General features: G+C 46.6%; 2 protein-coding genes across 2 annotated transcripts in view; one reads left to right on the top strand and one right to left on the bottom strand.

Annotated features, from left to right (window-relative positions):
* kidins220a (kinase D-interacting substrate 220a) overlaps nucleotides 1–4,244 on the top strand; it is a 48,630-nt gene extending 44,386 nt beyond the window's left edge. Inside the window, 3 exon segments of the mRNA XM_048270865.1 lie at nucleotides 273–371; nucleotides 1,245–1,478; nucleotides 2,320–4,244. Of these exon segments, the coding sequence (XP_048126822.1) occupies nucleotides 273–371; nucleotides 1,245–1,478; nucleotides 2,320–3,396 (1,410 nt within the window). The 3' untranslated portion in view covers nucleotides 3,397–4,244.
* A 338-nt stretch (nucleotides 4,245–4,582) lies between these two features.
* id2a (inhibitor of DNA binding 2a) lies at nucleotides 4,583–7,732 on the bottom strand. The gene is made up of 3 exons (XM_048228454.1): nucleotides 7,022–7,732; nucleotides 6,696–6,756; nucleotides 4,583–6,024 (listed from the first exon to the last, which is right to left on the bottom strand). Exons 1-2 carry the CDS (start codon nucleotides 7,370–7,372, stop codon nucleotides 6,700–6,702), a joined length of 408 nt encoding a protein of 135 aa, XP_048084411.1. The 5' UTR covers nucleotides 7,373–7,732; the 3' UTR covers nucleotides 4,583–6,024; nucleotides 6,696–6,699.
* Nucleotides 7,733–18,914: the final 11,182 nt, after the last annotated feature.

Here is an 18,914-nt window from a genome sequence, read left to right on the forward strand (position 1 = left end):
GAAGTTGTGAATTGAAAACATTTTCTTTAGCATTCACTTTTCTTGAAGGTTTATCATTATCATCTTCTATATGTGGTTAAATATTATAATATACAGTATCTCTGTGTGTGGTAGTTCCTGTGAGGTTCTGGTTTTCCATACTGGCTTGCTATACCCACAAATGCTTAAAAGGAGAGTTCTTGTGTGTAAAGCACAAGATAGCCTTAGAGGCCTTGTGTGAGGTGAATGGCTTCTCATTTTCATTCTGTTTTTCGTTTTTCCCTCCACCGTAGGCCAACGTGAATGGAAGAGTCTTGTCTCAGTGCAACCTGGATGAACTGAAGAAGGAGATGAACATGAACTTTGGTGACTGGCAGCTCTTCAGAGCGATGGTGAGGCCCTCCGCCACGCCCTTAATGCTGTTTGAAAGCGTCTTTGATGACTTCTGTCATCCCCCCCCTGATAAATACATCAGCACCTCCTTGGCTTTGTTTGGACTGTGGGTGGGAGATTTAGTTCAGTGCAGAAACGTTGTCTAATTCGCCCCAAATCTCCGCGCCGATATCTCCCAAAGTTTCCGTAATCCTCCGGTAGAGTGTGGCCCGGCTCGCGGCCTCTCTGAAATCAGCAACACATGTAGCCGTGTTGATCGGGTTTCCATTGGTGCTCGCACAAAACGCATGTTGTGTTGCCAGCAAAGCAGCCGGCCATCTGGCCCAAGATGGTGGACGTCTGGATGAAGGAGGGTTATTGTCAGTGCGGGCGCTCCACTCCAGCCAAACATCTGAATAGCCCCGCATTTTTTTTTCTTTACGAGAAGTCGTTTTTTTTTTTTTTCTCCCCCCTTGACGAAAAAACACATCCATCTGGTTTGAGGATGAGTCCTAATCGAGCAGGACTGGTGTATGTGTGGCCGCTGTGACTGTGGCAGTCAGTCATCATGGGTTCAGGCATTTTGAGGGAAAACAAGCCTTATTTGCTTCATTTGCGGTGTCTTTCAAATAGCATTTCACTGTCCTTGTGTCCGTCCGCACTGTTTTGCAAAGGCTAGTTTCAGTTTTCTAATTCATTTCAGATGCATTTGTGCATGATGCAATGTTGGTTATAAACACAGTATAATACATAAACACAGCCTTCCTTTGTATATTCCATGTGTGTACAAACAAAGCCACGTCTGTCAGTATTAGTGGCAGGTAAATTAACTAATGCCATGTCAAATAAAACACAGTCCCTAATGCAGTGCACTATTTTTGCATCCTTTTAAGGTTATGGAGCAGCGCCAAGCAGAAACCCAGCCACTGCATGACGACTCGCGTGCTGGCAGCGAGCTGGGCAGCAGCGTGGGGGGTCCTGCAGAGACCAGCAGGCGCCCTGGAGGGCCACCTGATGCCACCCTGGCCCCCGACGGCACCATGCGCTACAGCCTCAACCTGAGCTTCGAGGAGCTCAGCAACGTGGGCCTGGAGGAGCCACAGAGGCACAGCAACTCCAACTGGACAGTAGGATGGCCACACACACACACACACACACACACACACACACACACACACACACACACACACACACACACACACACACACACACACACACACACGCACGCCTATTGCCTGTACAATTGACATCATTTCACATGTGTCTCATATTTATAGATCTATATATATGCCCATGTGGATAACATAAATGGACTCGCATTCACACAAAAAGCAATCAAGAACTCAAACAGACATTTGCACAGTCATTCTCCCACTTCTACATAGAAACCCGCACCCATGCACATTCAGACACTTTCTGTGTGCTTGCACATGTGACCAACTGCTGCAGAAAGAACTCACACTTCCTGCGCAAGTAGCGAGTATATACTGCTCGCTGGCCGAGCTTCTGTATTTCTACTAGCCTCAGCAGAGCAGAAAATAGCCTGTGGGTTTCGGGTGAGAAACTGACCTCCACACGTGGAGGAAGTGAGTAGCTGGGTCGAGAGCCGCATGGAGGGGAGAGACCCGTGTGTGTCAGAGGACGCCCCCCCACCTCTTCCTACTTTCGGCCCACTCTGTTCACACTTAGAGGGGAGTCATAACAACAGCTAACCAACTCACTTGTGCAGACACAAACACAAATACATCCAACCTACAGCACACACACACGGTATAGATGCATGCATACATGCATAGTACATACATACATACATACATACAGTCATGTACACACAGGTGTGCACAAACATGCATGCATATACATATGCACATTTCAGCCTAGTCTGTTGGGCAAATGTTAGGAGTAGATACTATGCCAATTTGATGTGTGTGATTGTGGTCCCCCTCCTCGCTGTTTTCATGGTCACAGGCTCCGAATCACAGGACTCCCAGCATGACGAGCCTAAACTCCCAGGAGTCCTCCAATGACATCTGCAAGCTTACCGACAAGCAGCAGGCCGAGTACCACACCGCCTACCAGGAGTACATCGCTCAGATGGCCCAGCTGGAGGGCCTGGGAGGGCCCGGGATGGAGGAGAAGGCCAAGGAGGGCGAGCCGGACGGACGGAAGGCCTTCCCCAAGGGCCGCTCCAAGGTCACCGACGCCAGTGACGGAGATGCCCAGCTTGACCCCATCACGGAGGAAGACGAGAAGCCTGAGCCCGGCTCCGCCGCCCGAGCCCTCCTGAGCCGTAAGACCAAAGGTCCGGGGCCGCGCTACCAGAAGGTGCCCAACGACGAGGACGACTCTGGGGCGGAGGAGTCGGACAGCACCACCCCGTTGCTGAGCCAGGAGAGGAAGCGCCAGGAGGCCGAGGCCCAGCCGTCCGACGAAAGCGCTCATCTGCTGCCCAAGGGGAAGGACTTCCTGTCCGAGATCCTCCTGGACAAGAAGGAGTCGTCGGACTCGGGCCTGCGCTCCAGCGGGAGCTCCTCCGACCACTCGCTGCAGGACGCCGACTCCGAGCCGGAGAAGGCCGAGCTGGAGGCAGCGCGGGAGCCAGAGGAGCTGATCGAGCTGCTGGAGCCCGAGGGCCTGGTGACGAAGCGCCTGCCCAGGAACCTGAGCGGCCTGCAGGACCCGGCCGTCATGCGCATGTCCATCTGCTCAGAGGCGCCGTCGGAGGGCAGCGCACTGGCCAGCAGCCCCGAGGAGAACTGGCCCGCGTCGGCCGTTACCAATCTCAACCACTCGGCCAGCAGTAGCACCCTCAACAACAACAACAGCTCCAACTCGCAGCACGCCCTGCGCGATAACACCAACACCACCGCGACCGTCGCCGACAGCCCGCCAATCATCATCAGCCCCGGCTCCACCACCAACAACACCACCTCCTCCATCACCACCACCGCCGTGCTGCACAACGAGAACCTGAGGGCCCTCCAGCGGAAGAGGGGCCCCAGCAGCGAGAGCCACGCTGAGGAGGAACGCGAGAGTGTCCTGTGAAGCAGCCGCAGCAGCAGATGGGCAGCGCACTAACTGACCCCATTCTGACCATTGATGATGTCATGTCTGTGTGCAAGACAGGAGTTGAAATAAAACCTAATAAAACCTGAAGTAAGTTTGCATTTCAAGCCAAATTAACACTTGGCCTCACAACAAGTTTTTTCAAATGTGGTGTCAAAATGCCAAATGGCTCTTTCTTGAAGAAGACGCTAGACTTTCTGACAGCCTAGATGTGAAGTACCTTAAATTTGCTAGAAAAAGTTTATATTAATCTACCAAGTGGGATCAATATGGAGAGATCTTGCAATAATCTCGTAAAGGACTACATTGGCCTGTCAGATATACTTCAACCTTGAGATGGTCATCAATCTTGTCTACTGATAAAACTCGTGTTTGATTCAAAAATAAAGTGATGTGTTGCTGTTACCTGAGATTTTGTGCCAAGCAGTGAATTGTGATGGTACGATGTATACTGTAAGACATAATAATGTGACTTTGTGAGTGTTCACTTGAACTACACTTCAAAAATCCTCCAAACTGTTTGTCTGAAAGTCTGTGGTGTTCATTGACAGAAATGCCTGTCTAATTTGTATTTTGTTGAAATTGATATGATGTATTGGTGTAATGTGCTGGTTGAAAAATGCTGAGACTCGTATGTCGGCCTGATTAAATCTTCAGGTGGTGTGAGACAAATTGATGTGAGAAAAGTAGATGTTACAAGTCATTGTCACATAGCATGGCAGCGCTGCCAGAAATATTTTGCATGCACTGTTGGTGTGTTTTGGTGGATGTTCCCACAATTTTCCTTTGTCTCTCCAAGAAATAAACATGTCTGGCTACAAAATGTTCATTGTAGTTGATTGTTATTTGAAATGGGTTCTTTTTGTTTAAACACCTATCGATGCACATTACACTTGCATTAATAAGAGAAAGGAATTTTGGAGGTAGCACTGTGTAGTTCAGGTATTGGGTCTAGATCACCACCACCACTTGGTGGCAGACTTCTCCAAAATATAGACTCACTCTTAAAAGAGCGGAAGAAAGCGCTTTGTGTAGCCTGACTTGAGGTATGAAATGGTAATGCCATACGAGGAAGCAACAAAATGATTGGCATGGTCTTCTGCTTGTCACACACCACACATAAGCTACAATATGTTGACACTCATACACTGGATAGGCGAGCATGGACTCTTACAAAAGTCGTTTATTTTACTGATAAAGCATAAACATTGCGTTTTGACATGAACATGAAAACAACCGTGATAGACATTTCAAACACCACTTAGGATGGACACAAACTTCTAATATTAAATGCTCTTTCATTTGACAAACTGCTCAGTTGATGTATGGATTCTGTATAGAAGTGTTTACACATGGTGACTACAAGGTGGCCTTATTTAAAGATCACACTGGATCGCCGACAGGCATATGAAATTGTTTTGATGCGTCAGGGAAAGTGAACTGCCTCAAGCTAATCATGTCCTTCACGCAACCGCACATTGATTGACTGCCTTTAACTTTCGGTCAAAGTTAGCATATTACAGCTGTCAAGGACTTTCGCCAGGTAACAATTCTGTGTGTAGCTTGTTGCCCAATTTTGTAGTTACATATTTGTTTGTGACATTCAATACCTTGAAGGAAGAATAAACCAACTGTGAGCGAGACTGTTAAAGAACACCTGTTAAACTACTTAGTCAACGTTGCCACAGGTGAGAGGTGCCTCCTTTCCCCATCAATGGAGGATGGAGATTGCGAATTCAAGCGCGTGAGGTGAGTCAGTACAACCCTTGTGGTACAGCTCAATCTTTAACTGTATTCCATCAAAATTTAGTAGTGCGTAGTCATTGCTGGGGAAATGGTTCTGATCATGCAGTCACCTAAAATAGTGGATTCTGTGTTCAGACCACGAGTCTAGCAATAAGGTCAGGTCATCGATGGATACAGGGGGTTCTGCATACCATAGACCACATGACATTTCTCGCCCTTGTAGCAAGGTTCAGGCTGCAGTCCGTCTTTCCACTAATGTACAGTCTACAGTAGAGGCAGGTGGTCAAATAAAGCATTTGATTTATTTTGTATAAAAAGGTACAATTTACAATATTACTTTTATAAAAAGTTTCAGCATAATTAAGTACAGCTTTACACTTTTGCAGAAATTTGGAATTTCCACAACTATACAAGATAAAACTCCCTTAGAGTTTACATCATTTCACTCCTCCGTGTCATGTACATCATCCAGTCCTCAAATGTGCCAAAATTACAATGATCTGACAAAACATAGCCTACTAAACTTTTTACAGCGACGAACCGTGTTGTCCCCTATTCACGCTCCACCTTAGCAGAAAAAGTGAAGACTTCACAAAAGGAAAATGGAATCCTCATGACAATATTCTTCTTTCATTCTCCTCCCAGTGTCGGGGATATAGTGCTTCTTCCATTTGAAGAAAGGACCTAACGAGTCTAACGATAAATAATAAGTGTCCGAAATGATAAACACGATCACATAAGATTGTCCTTTTATGCAAAAAGTCTTTTGAATCAATTAAAGATTAAATCCAGACCGAGAACAAAAATGGAGGGGAAAAGTCCGTTCCCAGGTCCTGTGTTTTTCCCGTCCTAACCAAACACCTGCAAAAGATTGAGAAAGAGAGGCGCGTTGAGAAAATGCAAACAGGGCAGAGATCCGGACAGACTGGCGCCAGAGAGGAAGCCACAGTTTGAACATTTAACCAAACACTCCAATACTGAGAAAACCCTGGAGTCCAGATGGACAGTCTCACAAGTTACACTATAGGGTACAGTCCGAGGTGGGGTTTCTTTTAGGGTCTGCCACTTGAGTATATTGAACCATATCGGTATCCCAAACATGCCAATGTTAGAGATGCCTATGGATGCGAACATCAGAAGGTTTCCAACTATTCTTTTATCACAAATGTTGGGGATTATTCTTCAACACTAGCCTACGTTACTCGATATGTTGGGCTCGTGGCAGTTGTCATCGTTTATGGCCCAATCAGACATCTATAATTTACGTAATCAAAAATATGCTGTAGGCCGATATAGCCTAAATAAAGTAGCATACAGTTCAGTATCTCTAAAACCGTAATGCACATCGAATTTGCCTTACTCATGACGTACAAGTTAACTTAAAACATATCCTACAATGTCCTCCCTGTAACGTTAGCCAATAACATGCAGGAAAATCATTCAAGATGTCACATTGAATTATTGAAATAAACTGGATAGGCTCCTGTATGACAGAACACAATGAAATGGATAGACCAAGTAGGAGTATTTACCATTTTAACGGTAGAGCGTCTTCTGGTCTTCTGTGGTCAAGTCTGATGGAAACTCCGGAGACTGTAGGATGAAAACAAATTAATTAACGTTATTTGTTAGGTTGCTATTAAAACGTTTCAAGCAGTCTGTGAAATCTAGCCTATACAGCGGTCATTCCGTTAACAGTAGCTTGCACAATTTGTCCAACCTATCTGTTAACATATGCCGTCACTGCGCAAGCATTACATGGTTTTGTTTTGAGCGAATGGAAAAAAGAGCCTATACCCTTCTATCCCTGCGCTTTGCTCATCAACCGCTTAATATTTGTCCTAAATGGATTCCATACCTGTAATGATAAGATGCTTATGTCTGTGTTCAGAGTTGTCAAGGGTGTTCTGGATGTTGCCTGCCCTGGTCGCGGGTGATGGAGGCTGGTTAATGCAGAATTGGAGTCGAGGGCAATCTGCAGATCCAGAATGTAATCGATGACATGCTGCAGGATTTCCATCTTGCTAACGTTCTTGTTCTGAGGGATGCTGGGCACCAGCTCCTTCAGTTTTAAATAACAGTCGTTCATGTTGTAGAGCAGACTCAGAGGATCGTCCACGGGGGTCTTGCTTCGGGAGATTCCAAGACTGTGTTCTGTCAAATTACCGCTGTTTTTTCTGAAAGATCTCACCGGGCTTATTGCTTTCATATTGAACTCGCACGATTCAGTCGTTGATTGCGTCGAGAATAATCGTTCTGTAGCCGTCCTACTTCTCCAGCCGATGGTTGTCGAAGCAAACGCACTGGATTAACAAACTGTCATTGCTGTATATATAGCCACCGATGTGGGTTTGTTACGCAGCGGTTTTGTGTCTGTTGATTGGCGCTAGCGCGCACGTCCATCATCGCTCCTCGCGGCCTAGCATAGGTCCGTCCACAGAGAGCGCAAGTCCCTCCCCGGCCTTCCGCGTTCTTAACCAGTGAAAACGCGTGTGTGAGGTGGTGCTGAAAGCTTTCAGCTTCCGTGGGTAATTTCACAAATTGAGCATTATACCTGTTTCTGATGAAAAGAATTAATGATTCGCAAAAGAAGATTATCACAGAACCATACGCTCCTGTGTCAGAAAATGAGTCACAGCCCCAAACGACTAATTAAACAAACCTATTGCCAGACGTGTAGATTTATTTTTGCCGTTTTAAAATATGCCTTTCTCTGTAAGTGTTTTGGATGGTTTGCTAGGGCCAAAATCAATCTTAATTTGACAGGAAATTGTTGCTTGTTCCTACCATTTCTATATAAAAAAAAATTAATCATTTGCAGCATTTTTCTCTTCCAGTTGGGTGCGTTAAAACAAGGGTGCGTATTAATCTGGCCCAGGCTCTAACCTTCAAATGCATGCACCCTGACTAGTCAGGTGTAACCTATTGTAGTGCACTGCTGCAAAAGTGCTTAATGTCAAACGTCTCTCAGCTGCATCACCGGGGATCTGGGGCATCATGTTTTTGTTGAATCGTGACCCAGGGCAGGGGCGACGGGAATGACAATATGATTTTGCACATTGGACTTGCGCACTTTTGAGGAACAGTGCTTGGTGTGGTGTTTGACATTTGGAGAACGATAGTAATTTTCAGCAAATAAACAGCCTAGGCTACCTCTGCATTTGACAAGAAAGAGTATGGTGAAGATCAATTGCAATTAAGAAGACATGATTTTTGGCCAATGATAAACTCAACTCCGGCTCAACTCTTGTAAATTCCTGCAACCTACTGATGCAATGTAGTTTGTGCAAGTGGTCAAAGCAGTTGCCCAGAACTATCCATGGCTGTGAGGAATGCACCTTTCTTGGAATACAAATGGCTAAACTAAAACTGATAAACTACAAGGTCAACACAGGCCTTGGGACAACACACGAGACCCATATATTCTGACAGACTAATTTTGACATGCTTCAGAAATGTTAATTTATAGCCCACAAACGCAAAATAACATAGGCTACACACGGTTACCTTATCAAATAGCCTACAGGTTTGCATCTACCCGTTATCCAACCACCTAAACTAAATAATTAGTGCTCTTAATTGTTTAAGGAAAAACATTGCAGGAATGGCATGCGACTGCTTCTATAGGAAGAGGATGCCGTGTTTAACGTCTGCAGTGGAGTGCAGTAGAGGCTATTATCACTTTCGTGATTAAAGCCGTAACGATTGTCGGTAGACTAATTACACCAACTGTTGCTTATTTTTCGCACTTCCCGCCCGTTGATCCTAGCCTATTTGGCTTTAAAAACAAAGCCTACATTCTGCCAGACAAAAAGAGACTGCTTCTGTTGTTATGGCTCTAATGCATTTATAATGCCGTGGGATGCCACTGGATTTTTGCAGTCCTTGTCCACATCTGGTCCGATTGGCTTTCCTCGTGTTGTTTTCCCGATCTTATTGTTCTCACAGCTGTGTACATTTCGCATGACACCCTGACTGATCCTTGACAGGTGATGAATTGGCACCAAGCAAGCTGCAGCACTGTGCACGGCCGCGAGCTTATGCTCTCGCAGACTCTCTGGCGCCAGCCCTGTGACGTCACCCATTCACAGCAGCCCTCCAGCCAGTCCTCACGGCGCCGTGCAGGCGGCTGCTATGGTGACGGGGGCCGTCAGTCAGCACAAGTTCTCCGCTGATCAATGGGACCGAGCGCAGCGAGATCAGAGTCGGGTTCGTCACCTCGGACTTCCTTTGCTCCGGGGCCCGCACACCTGCATCGATTTGAATTTCTTAGGTTACATTTTACTTGGAATAGTGACACCCCGTACAGACATAGAGTATAAACAATGACGTGTATTTCAAGTTAATAGTGAAATTGCCCTGGGACGACTGTGTTTTCGGCTCTAGGATTTTTTCCAAAATAGACGAGGCTACTTTGCGTTTGTTTAGGCTACTTGCATTCAGCAATTTAGCCTAAATGGCTCTAAATCCAAGCTCGACATTAAGTTCCCACCTCAAACACATCTTAACTAATTAACAAAAACGTTTTTTTGCCAATAAACTGTGGCACAATGCCAGTGCACTGCAGTCCTTACACTGATTCCTTGATTTCCTATATGCTATAAACTCGAGAAAACTAGATCTGCATGAGATAACCTAAAATGACATTAAACTGTAGGACAACGAACGAATCTTTACTAGGTACATCAGCAAGAAAAACAACTCAAGGTTGCCAGAGTTGATGTAGGCTACGCTCCACAGGCCGGCGTCAGAATGTCTGCACCGCCTCGCTGTTGATACAGCCTTGCTCACTGCAGCTGCACTCGGCGCACAATCCGTGCACAGTATCACAAAACCCAAGTTTTGGGTTTAACCCTTGCAAAGTCCTTCAGTCTGTTTGCCTCAAATTAGTCGCACTACGCAGCCCCTCTGCATGACCACAATACGTCCCTTATCCGCGAACACAAGGGATACTCTCTGTCTCGAGTCTTTAAAAAATAAACCACCTAGAGCAAACTTATTCCGATAAACAGAGAGCACTTTCTATACAGGCTCATTTCGTCTACTAAGTGCCGGATGTTGGTGGAGGCAAGCACCATCTGGCAGAATAGGCAATGTCCTCAATCAACTCGCGTTACCCTGTAGTTGTAGAAAGACCCCTAACCCAACACTGTACGATTGCTGAAACGCGCGATCCACGATTACGAAATAGATTTCTTCACATAGCCTATAGACAAGGCAAAATAAAACAAATAGGCTAGGCTTTAAACATCGAACGCGCAACGACTTCCAAAATCGTTAGAGCGCAATGTATTCTGCTAGTTTTAGAATAATTCAAAACACGTCTTGAACACACATTTCCCTCCGTTTCACCGCAAAGCGCATCCAGTCCAAAAGCGACTCGAGGCGAATCAAGGCGTAGGCTGCTTCTCTCCTCTTTACTATGGGCTTTGTACCCTGTCGTAGTTCAGGAGGTTCCCACGCGCCTGTCGCGTGCTGCAGTACACACATAAAACAGTGGCCCGCGACTCTTGTAGCAACACCGACCCCAGGGGCGTGGCTTTCACGTTAATCTATTGTTCGACCTTCCAAAAAGGACCGCTGAAACTCGAGAGCCCTTCAATTTTACCAAACGTCTCAACTTCAAAATAGTGCAGTGGCTATGCCTACCATTAACTAGTGGTAACTTAGTCATAATACATGTGCCCCAGATAACCTGATCAAGTGGGTTATTGCCTAACAGTGAAACTATGAGGACAAAGATCTGTAGTCTGTCAATGTGGAATTTGTGTTTACCTAGGTGTTTTTTTTATTTGCATGGCCAGCCATGCTGTTGTCAGAGAGTGTTTTTGTAGTGAAGAACATATTCCAAAAATTAAGTTTCTCAATATCACAGCCTTTACCACAGACCTCAATGTGTGTGAAAACATAAGCAAATACATCACATTGTCCTATTATGTGTCAGCTGTACAAGGTGCATTTCTGAACTTAAATTGTAACACTTTCGTCAAAAAATGCTGCCATTAGTCAATCAATCCTTAGATACACTTCTCATGTGACCACCCAGAAACCCCAATGAAATATGAGGAGACCCATCACCACTCAGAGGGGACTCCCATATGGACGGAGAGGAGTTGTGTCCAGCTTGGAGGGGAGACAAAGGCGCTGATGTGTGTGTGTGCTCAAGTCACCAGGCCCAGGCTGAGAGGTGCTGCTGCATTTCTAAGCAGGCACAGTCTTGGTCAACAAAGGCTAGTGGTGTAGTGTATGGACATAATAACATAATAACTGTGTGTCTATTTCACTTGCACACCATCACAGGGGAGAAGTTTGGAGACAAGTGCTAGTCCATCTGGATGCTAGTGTATGTGTGTGTGTGTGTGTGTGTGTGTGTGTGTGTGTGTGTGCGTGTGTGTGGGCCCATGTGCGTGTGAAAGGCAAAGAGAGAGGAAGACGTCCTTATCTCGAAAGGATTGCTTGTCACTCTCTGCTGAAGTGACACAAGGGAATTGAGAGTATGTGTGTGAGATCTGAAACTGTCACATACTGCACTGGCCTGCAAATCACTGGCTGTTTTTATTTTTTGCGGTAACTGCCATTTTGAACTTCCCTGAGTCTGGTCTCTGGTCACCTTGGCCAGTGCTTTTGCAGCCAAGGACAGTAGTGATCTTCACTTCCCCACAGAGTTCTGCTCTCACTCACTCAGCTCTTACTCAATCTGTATCTCTTTATATAGCCTAAAGGGAAGAGAGAGTCAATGTGCCACTGCTCTCACTTTGACAAGCATGGCTCAGAAGAAAACACAGTGTGTCATACTTTATTAGTAGAAGTTTGTCATTTCTGGGAATTCTGTATGAGGGTAATTCTAAGAGGACACTGCATTATTTGAATTTGAACATTATATGGTGAAGATAGTATTAGTTAATATATTTCCTAAGTTTACAGCAGACAGCTCATAGCTTGATATCTAATCTAATTTCTAATATCATGCACATAGATATCCCAAAGTCTTGATAAGCAAGGCTTGCATACTATGATATAGTCATGCCTTGGCAGTGATTTAGACTGTAGCATTCTTTCAGGACCACAGACAGCTTCATAATCACACAATCACTCTAGCTGGACAGCCAATCTCAGTGAGCCACATTCTTGTGAGTTCATTAGACAGCACCTTTCATACTAAGCATATTTTATTGAGATTTAGGTTTTAAGCTTTTGTGAAATGTACTGTTGTCAGAATCCTTATATGTGTTGTCAATTGTGATATCAGTCTCGACTATAAGATCTCACATGCTTATATTCCGAGTGCGTATTTGAAACGCTGTGGCTGTCGCCATTGTTATTGGTGGAATAGGAGGAATAGCAAGTCGATGCATTCAATTGGCCGGTGACGCGGATGCGAGGTGGCATCCCTATCAGCGCCGAGAGCCGTGTGTGGCTGGCGAGGGAGCGCTTTTGAAGCGATCCCAAACAACAAAGGTCTCAGAGGCCTAATCCTCTCTTTCACTCTTATCCTTCTCCACTCCTAAGTCTCTCTCACGGGATCAGACAAAGAGGTGCAAATACTTTCTCATGCCTTTCTCTGCCTCTGGGGCTCTTGCCCTCACCAGGGCCCTCCATGGCCCTGGCCCCCCCAAAAAAGGACCACTTCAGCCTCTCACCCAACAGAGGCCCTCGGACCTTTCCTGAGGTGGGGTCCTTGGGGGCTTTTTTTATTTAGGGGGCTGAACAATGCCTAAGCCTGGCCCAAGTTATGTATTAAGTCTTTGAGGCCGTGGCCGCAGTGATCCGTGTCATTGTGTGGCTGAATGCGTGTGCCTGTGCTCCGGGCTCCGAGCAGCATTCCACCACAGCTCTGGTTTTCTCTGGGAGCCCCGCTGTCTGCCACGGCATCTACTGATTTCCGAGGCAAAACATGTTGGGAAAAGAGCACAGTGGGTCTTTCAGATGTTGATGTCTGAGGGCATCACTGACCCAGGCCGCTGTGGCACGCTCCAATTTTGTTTTGTGTGTGTGTGTGTGTGTGTGTGTGTGTGTGTGTGTGTGTGTGTGAGTGAGTGAGTGTGCGACTGCTCCAGGGTATCCACTCGGACAGCCATATCAGGAGCACTTATCGAGCATTTGTGTCACTCCGCATTATCATGTTGATGTGCAGGGAGCACCCTCCATGAATGGCTGACCTCTAGGGAGGGTTTGGGAGGGGGGGGCTGTTGGAGGAGCGTCTATGCTGCAACGCAACTCAGATTATTGCGACTGATTGGAGTAACAAGCTAATGGAATTAAGGTGCTAGGTTTCATGCACCTCTGCCAAGCAGTGGCATTAAAAGGATGCACAGTGAATAAATGGAGCTCTAAGAGAATGAGATTCTGATGGAGGACAGATTCGGCCTGTCACTGGCGCATTGTGTGCCGAGGTGCAGAGTTATCAGGTCTTTCAGGTGTGTCAGGGCACAGAGAATAGTGTGTGTGTGTATGTGTGTGTGTGTGTGGGGGGGGGTCGGGTGCATGCAGAGAACAGGCTAAGCACTGACCTTAAATGTCTGGGGTTTTCACCTGAAGAGCACAATGGACACAATTACCCCACCAGCTTTTTCAATCCCGTGCTTTTTCAATTCCGGAGTTGGCCAAAATGAAATATGATGATCATTGTCTACGTCTAAATGAGACTTGTTCCCTTATAAAGCACTTTAGGGTAAGTAATATCCCAGTGACAGACATACTCATTTGCCATTTGAAGATGGCTCCAATATGTCCACAATATGTCACTGTAAACTATTGGCAAAGGGTCGTTCATATAACCCTGACCAGTCCTGTGACCTCACATCACTCCCATCACACTCCTTGTGTTTGTTTGCGGATTATGTCTGTGAGTGAGTGATGCCCCATGCTATGTGTTTAAATGCTCTTATCTGTGTTTTAATGGACATAAGCCATAGGCGGATATGGTGGCTCAGTGCCACACTCACACAGCGTATGGGAGTGGTGCAGCCTGTAATCCATTTGTACGAGTATGCAAGAACCTCTCCTAAATGTAATTACTCAAGTGGCTCTCAGTGGTAAAATTAACAGTTAGTCTACTTCAGTGCCATTTATGCCTGCATGCAAATGTTGATCATTATAAAGCAGGATAAACAGTATTCTGTTGTTAAGATTAAATGTACAATCGCGATGTGTTTGAACATCGGCGTGCACGATCAACGTGGTATTCGCATTGTTGAATAGTTACATTGTAATTCTGCGAAGCACTGTCAGTAAGGACCACAACCTCTCCTTTGTGACAGACAAAGCTACAGTAACTGTAATGATATCTCCACACACATGGTCATGGTTTCACAGGTTCACCCAGGGATGTTGCACCCCACTGTATCCAAACAAACATGATCTGTGGCAAATCAGAGGATGTCAGATATGTCATGTTTGGATATGCTCTTTATACACAAGCCATGTTATTAGCATGCTGGATTTGGCCCCACGCCAAGACTTGGACCGGTGCGTGTAGGGGCCCCTGAGCCAGAGATAAGTACACAGGCTGGGGGCCCAGTCTCTCATTAGCACACATGAACACTGCCCCCCCCCCCCTTTAGTGAATTAGGCATGAGATGCTAATGGGAAGCTCAGGAATGTTCACAGGGGCCTCCTCCTTATATACATGGTTTCCGTTAAGCAGGTTCAGAATTCCCATAAACAAAGTGAGGCCCTGGGTGGCATCGGACAGCTAGTGACACAGTAGTGACCACGTGACACGATGGCATTTCTTCCACTTTCCCATCCAGGAGGCACCCCCCTCCCCACCACCACCCTCCTTGGTCCCCCCCCCATGCCCTGACCCAGGCTCCGCCGAGAGGCCACCTCAGAGGTCCTCTGGCCGTGGGGATGTTTGAGGAAAGGGGATGTGAGATGTGAAAGGGGATGTGGGCACTCTGCCACACGGAGCTGTCCCAAGGCACAACATGGATGCCACTCAGAGGGTGAGAGAGAAGGGGGTCACTGGGTATGAAGGGTGTAATGGGAGGTTATGTGTCTGGGCTCATGTGCCAATCAGAATTAATCATTAGCCACTTAATCCAGATGCCACTTTAATGTTATTTCTGTTTGTTGTAATGGCACTGCCTTTCCAAATGTGCTAAAAGCTACTATATCCAGAAGTAGCTTGCCCCCACCCGCCTAGTATCTTTGCTCATTTTCATTTCACTGAGATACTAATCTGGCTCCTCTCAACACGTTTAAATTGCCTGGATGGTGGGCCAATCAGTGACGAGAGGGGATGACTAGGGGATGGGATGACGTCTGCAAACATCAAAAATTGTAATCGAAGAAGGTGTACATTTATACAACAAAGGTTAATGCATTTGTGACTTCCGATGTGGTTTATTATCAATCTGTAAAGGTTAGATGAAGTAGGAAGTAGTGTTACGAATCCCTAATCAATGTGATTGGATTGGCTGGGCCAATGCTTTTAAAGTTAACGCAAAGTCCATGCCCATTACAAAATATTTCCCAGTAGAGAGTACATAGACTCTCTTTACAAAGTAAAATGTAATAATGAGTCTGGTGAAACCAAGCTAATTCCTTATAAACTTCTGTTTTTTTTTTGGTTAATCCTGTTGGTTCGTGCACGCGCTTACACCAACTGAAGCGGTCCTTTTTGCTCCATTGCAGGCACGGCTTGTGTAACCTGATCATGAGAAATGAGGAAGGCCTGGATGTAAAGAGGGAACTGTTACTCTGCGGGTGAGTTTCTCAAGATGAATGGAGGGAGTGTGATGTGTAGGGGCCAGGCATGGGGGGCGATGGGGTGGGGTGGGACGTTACTGCTTGGATGGCTCAAGAAAAGCCCACCAAACTGTGAGGAGGGGAATAGCCTGCCTTCACAGATGCCACAGAGCTTTGAGATCATTTGGGTGGCCAGGCAGGGTGAAGAGGCGACTGTGTATGTGTGTGTGTGTGTGTATGTGTGTGTGCTTTGGGGGGAGGGCGTTGTGTACAGACATTTCTGGATGTTAGGGAACGGGAGGGTGGGGGGGTGGACCGAGAACAGAAGGGGTGGGCTTGGGCCCACGGTCTCCTCCCTTTACAGAGCACTTCACCCTGCCTTCATTACCATGTCAATCCCCGGCAGGAACAGCCTTGCCCGGGCACAGCAGTGGGGCCGGATCCATATGGAGCCGCCGCAGTCCTGGAATGAATAGTGAATGTGGCGGCTGCTGGAATCTGCCCGCAGCCCTTTGTGAACAGGATGACCAAAGACAAGAGGGAGAGCACTGCAGATGGCCCGCGCTATAAATAGGTAGCTAGTCTATCTCCATGCTGTCAGTCTGTCTATCTCTCTCCCTCTTGTGTGTGCCCTGCCACCACCTCCTCCACCACCACCACTACCAATCCCAAGCTGGCCCCTCTGAGTTCGCCAGCCTCCTCAGATAAATACTCGTGGCAGCACATCACATGCTACGTTACGGCCCTGGGGCCCGAAAGCGTGACTGGTTCCCTGTGGTCAAACACAGTCATTATTCAAATTCAGCACACACAAATACAGAGAAATGGCAGTCGAGCAGGTTTGGAGAGGCAAGATTGTCCGGCTTGTCTGTGTGTGCGTATGTGGACGTGTGTGTGTGTGTGTGTGTGTGTTCTTTTCTCTGTATTCATTCTCCACATGGCTGTGTCCATGGCGGTCTCCAGGGCGGTGAGGTTGCGCAGTTGAGTTGAAGTCTGAGTGTCTCACAGATGGACTTTAAAATGATTGTTAAATCCATCCCCGTCTCCCAGATTGAGGGTCTTTGTCATTAAACTAAGCCTCAGCACTGGAGTCCATCTGTCTGTGTGGATGCATCTATGTTTGTGTGTGTGTGTATGTGTGTGTGTGCGTGTGTGTGTGAGTGTGTGGGAGATGGAATATCTCAAGATTATATGCTAGCATATTTGTGATGTGCTTTACAGTGTGTGTATGGTATTCATTGCCCGGGAGGGCATTTTAAGAATATATTTATGTGTGTTTTGGAATGTGTCTGGTAAAATGTTTTAGACCTCGGCTCGCACATTCACACTCACAGTCTCCCTCACATAAATACGCTCAACAAGAAGACACTGTCCATCCACGCTGATCCAACCGCAGGTCCCTTCCTTTTAAAGCTATGCTTGGACCAGGTAGCCTCTCGCCGTCAGAGCAGTCCTGCACTTGCTCTCCTGCCTGGCACGGGGCAGGTGTTGGCACGACTCCTTTAAACACAGATACACAAACCTGCGCCGCCCTCCGCAATGCCACGGCCTGAAAAGTGCACAAGTGCTCTGCAGAAGAGCGTGCCGCAGATAATCATTAGGAGCGATGCGCTTTCACCAACCCCCACGCTCTAAATATCACAGAGCAGACGCTGGATGGATGGTTCATGTCTGGACCACACAGGAGAGAAAAAAAAAATCACTCACAGCGCGACGTTTTGCGAAAGCCAGACGCTGCTGAACTGATAAGATGGCACTGCACGCTCTCTCTCTCTCTCTCTCTCTCTCTCTCTCTCTCTCTCTCTCTCTCTCTCTCTCTCTCTCTCTCTCTCTCTCTCTCTCTCTCTCTCTCTTTGTGCTCGGGAGCCATTTGGGGGATTGTCATATTTTTACAGGAACTTCAGACAAATCTGTTAAATTAGAAATACTACTATGCAGAAGAGGTGATAACAATGATTTTGCACCTTGCAGGAAAAAAAAACGGCCAGCTTTTTAATTGTTGTCGCCAAATTGACAGACCATAATAACAGCACAGCAGGGGTTGAACATCCATTATACAACCATCCTCACACACACAACCTCTCCGCTATAGGTGTGCAATGCGTGATGATAATGTATTGTCAAGGCATGAAAGCACTCTTTTTTTCTTCTGTCTGCTACCTCGCTCTCCTAGTGTGCCACAATATGTGGAGGTTGGTGCCATGACTAGTAACAGGTCTTTGTGCCACATAACACTAATGTCTTGTTTAGACATTAGCATTCCTGGGTAAAGTAAGTTGTAAATATTCTTAGGTGAGTTCGACTGTATAAGCTCTGCCTCTTCTCTTTGGTGGGAATGTGTTTCTGGTAAGAGCCTCCACTGGCAGCAGGCGCTTGTGCTACACAATGCTAATGCCTCACTTAGAGATAAACAAAGTCAGGGAGTAAACACTGTGGAGAGTGTTGCGTGGGACTCTTGTGGTAGAGCTTCTTTCCTGGTGTGTCAGAGCACGTGGCGCTAAGAGCCTTATTGAGCGGCTGGTCCGAGATAGAGATGGTGGGAAAAGCTTACCTATTGTGCGGCAGCAGCAGAGGCTCAATAGATTGCCGTGATTGAGTCTGTGTTGGTGAGAGGAGGCAGACTTCCGCGCTCCAGCAGGCAGCAAGGTGGAGGCAGATGGGACAGGGATCAAGTGTCCTCTCTCTCTCTCTCTCTCTCTCTCTCTCTCTCTCTCTCTCTCTCTCTCTCTCTCTCTCACACACACACACACACACACACACACACACACACACACACACACACACACACTCGCTAAGATTATCTATACATTGTAGCAGATGACCACTGGTCAGCTTGGGTCAGACAGTATGTCAGCTCACCTGATCCTTCGCTCTTCTGCCTGGCTCATTCTGTTCCTGGCTATTTATGTTAGCAGCACTTACGCGCATGAGGAATGGGCTGTTGTTTATTGCTGTTTATTGATCGGCTCTCTTTTGCAGCAACACTTTTAAGAACCTGAAAGAGGATGTTTGTTTTTTCAACACGCAGGACGGATTTGTTTTATTTTATGGAAAATCCT

Source organism: Alosa alosa, chromosome 19 (assembly GCF_017589495.1).
Source record: "Alosa alosa isolate M-15738 ecotype Scorff River chromosome 19, AALO_Geno_1.1, whole genome shotgun sequence".
NCBI lineage: Eukaryota > Metazoa > Chordata > Actinopteri > Clupeiformes > Clupeidae > Alosa > Alosa alosa.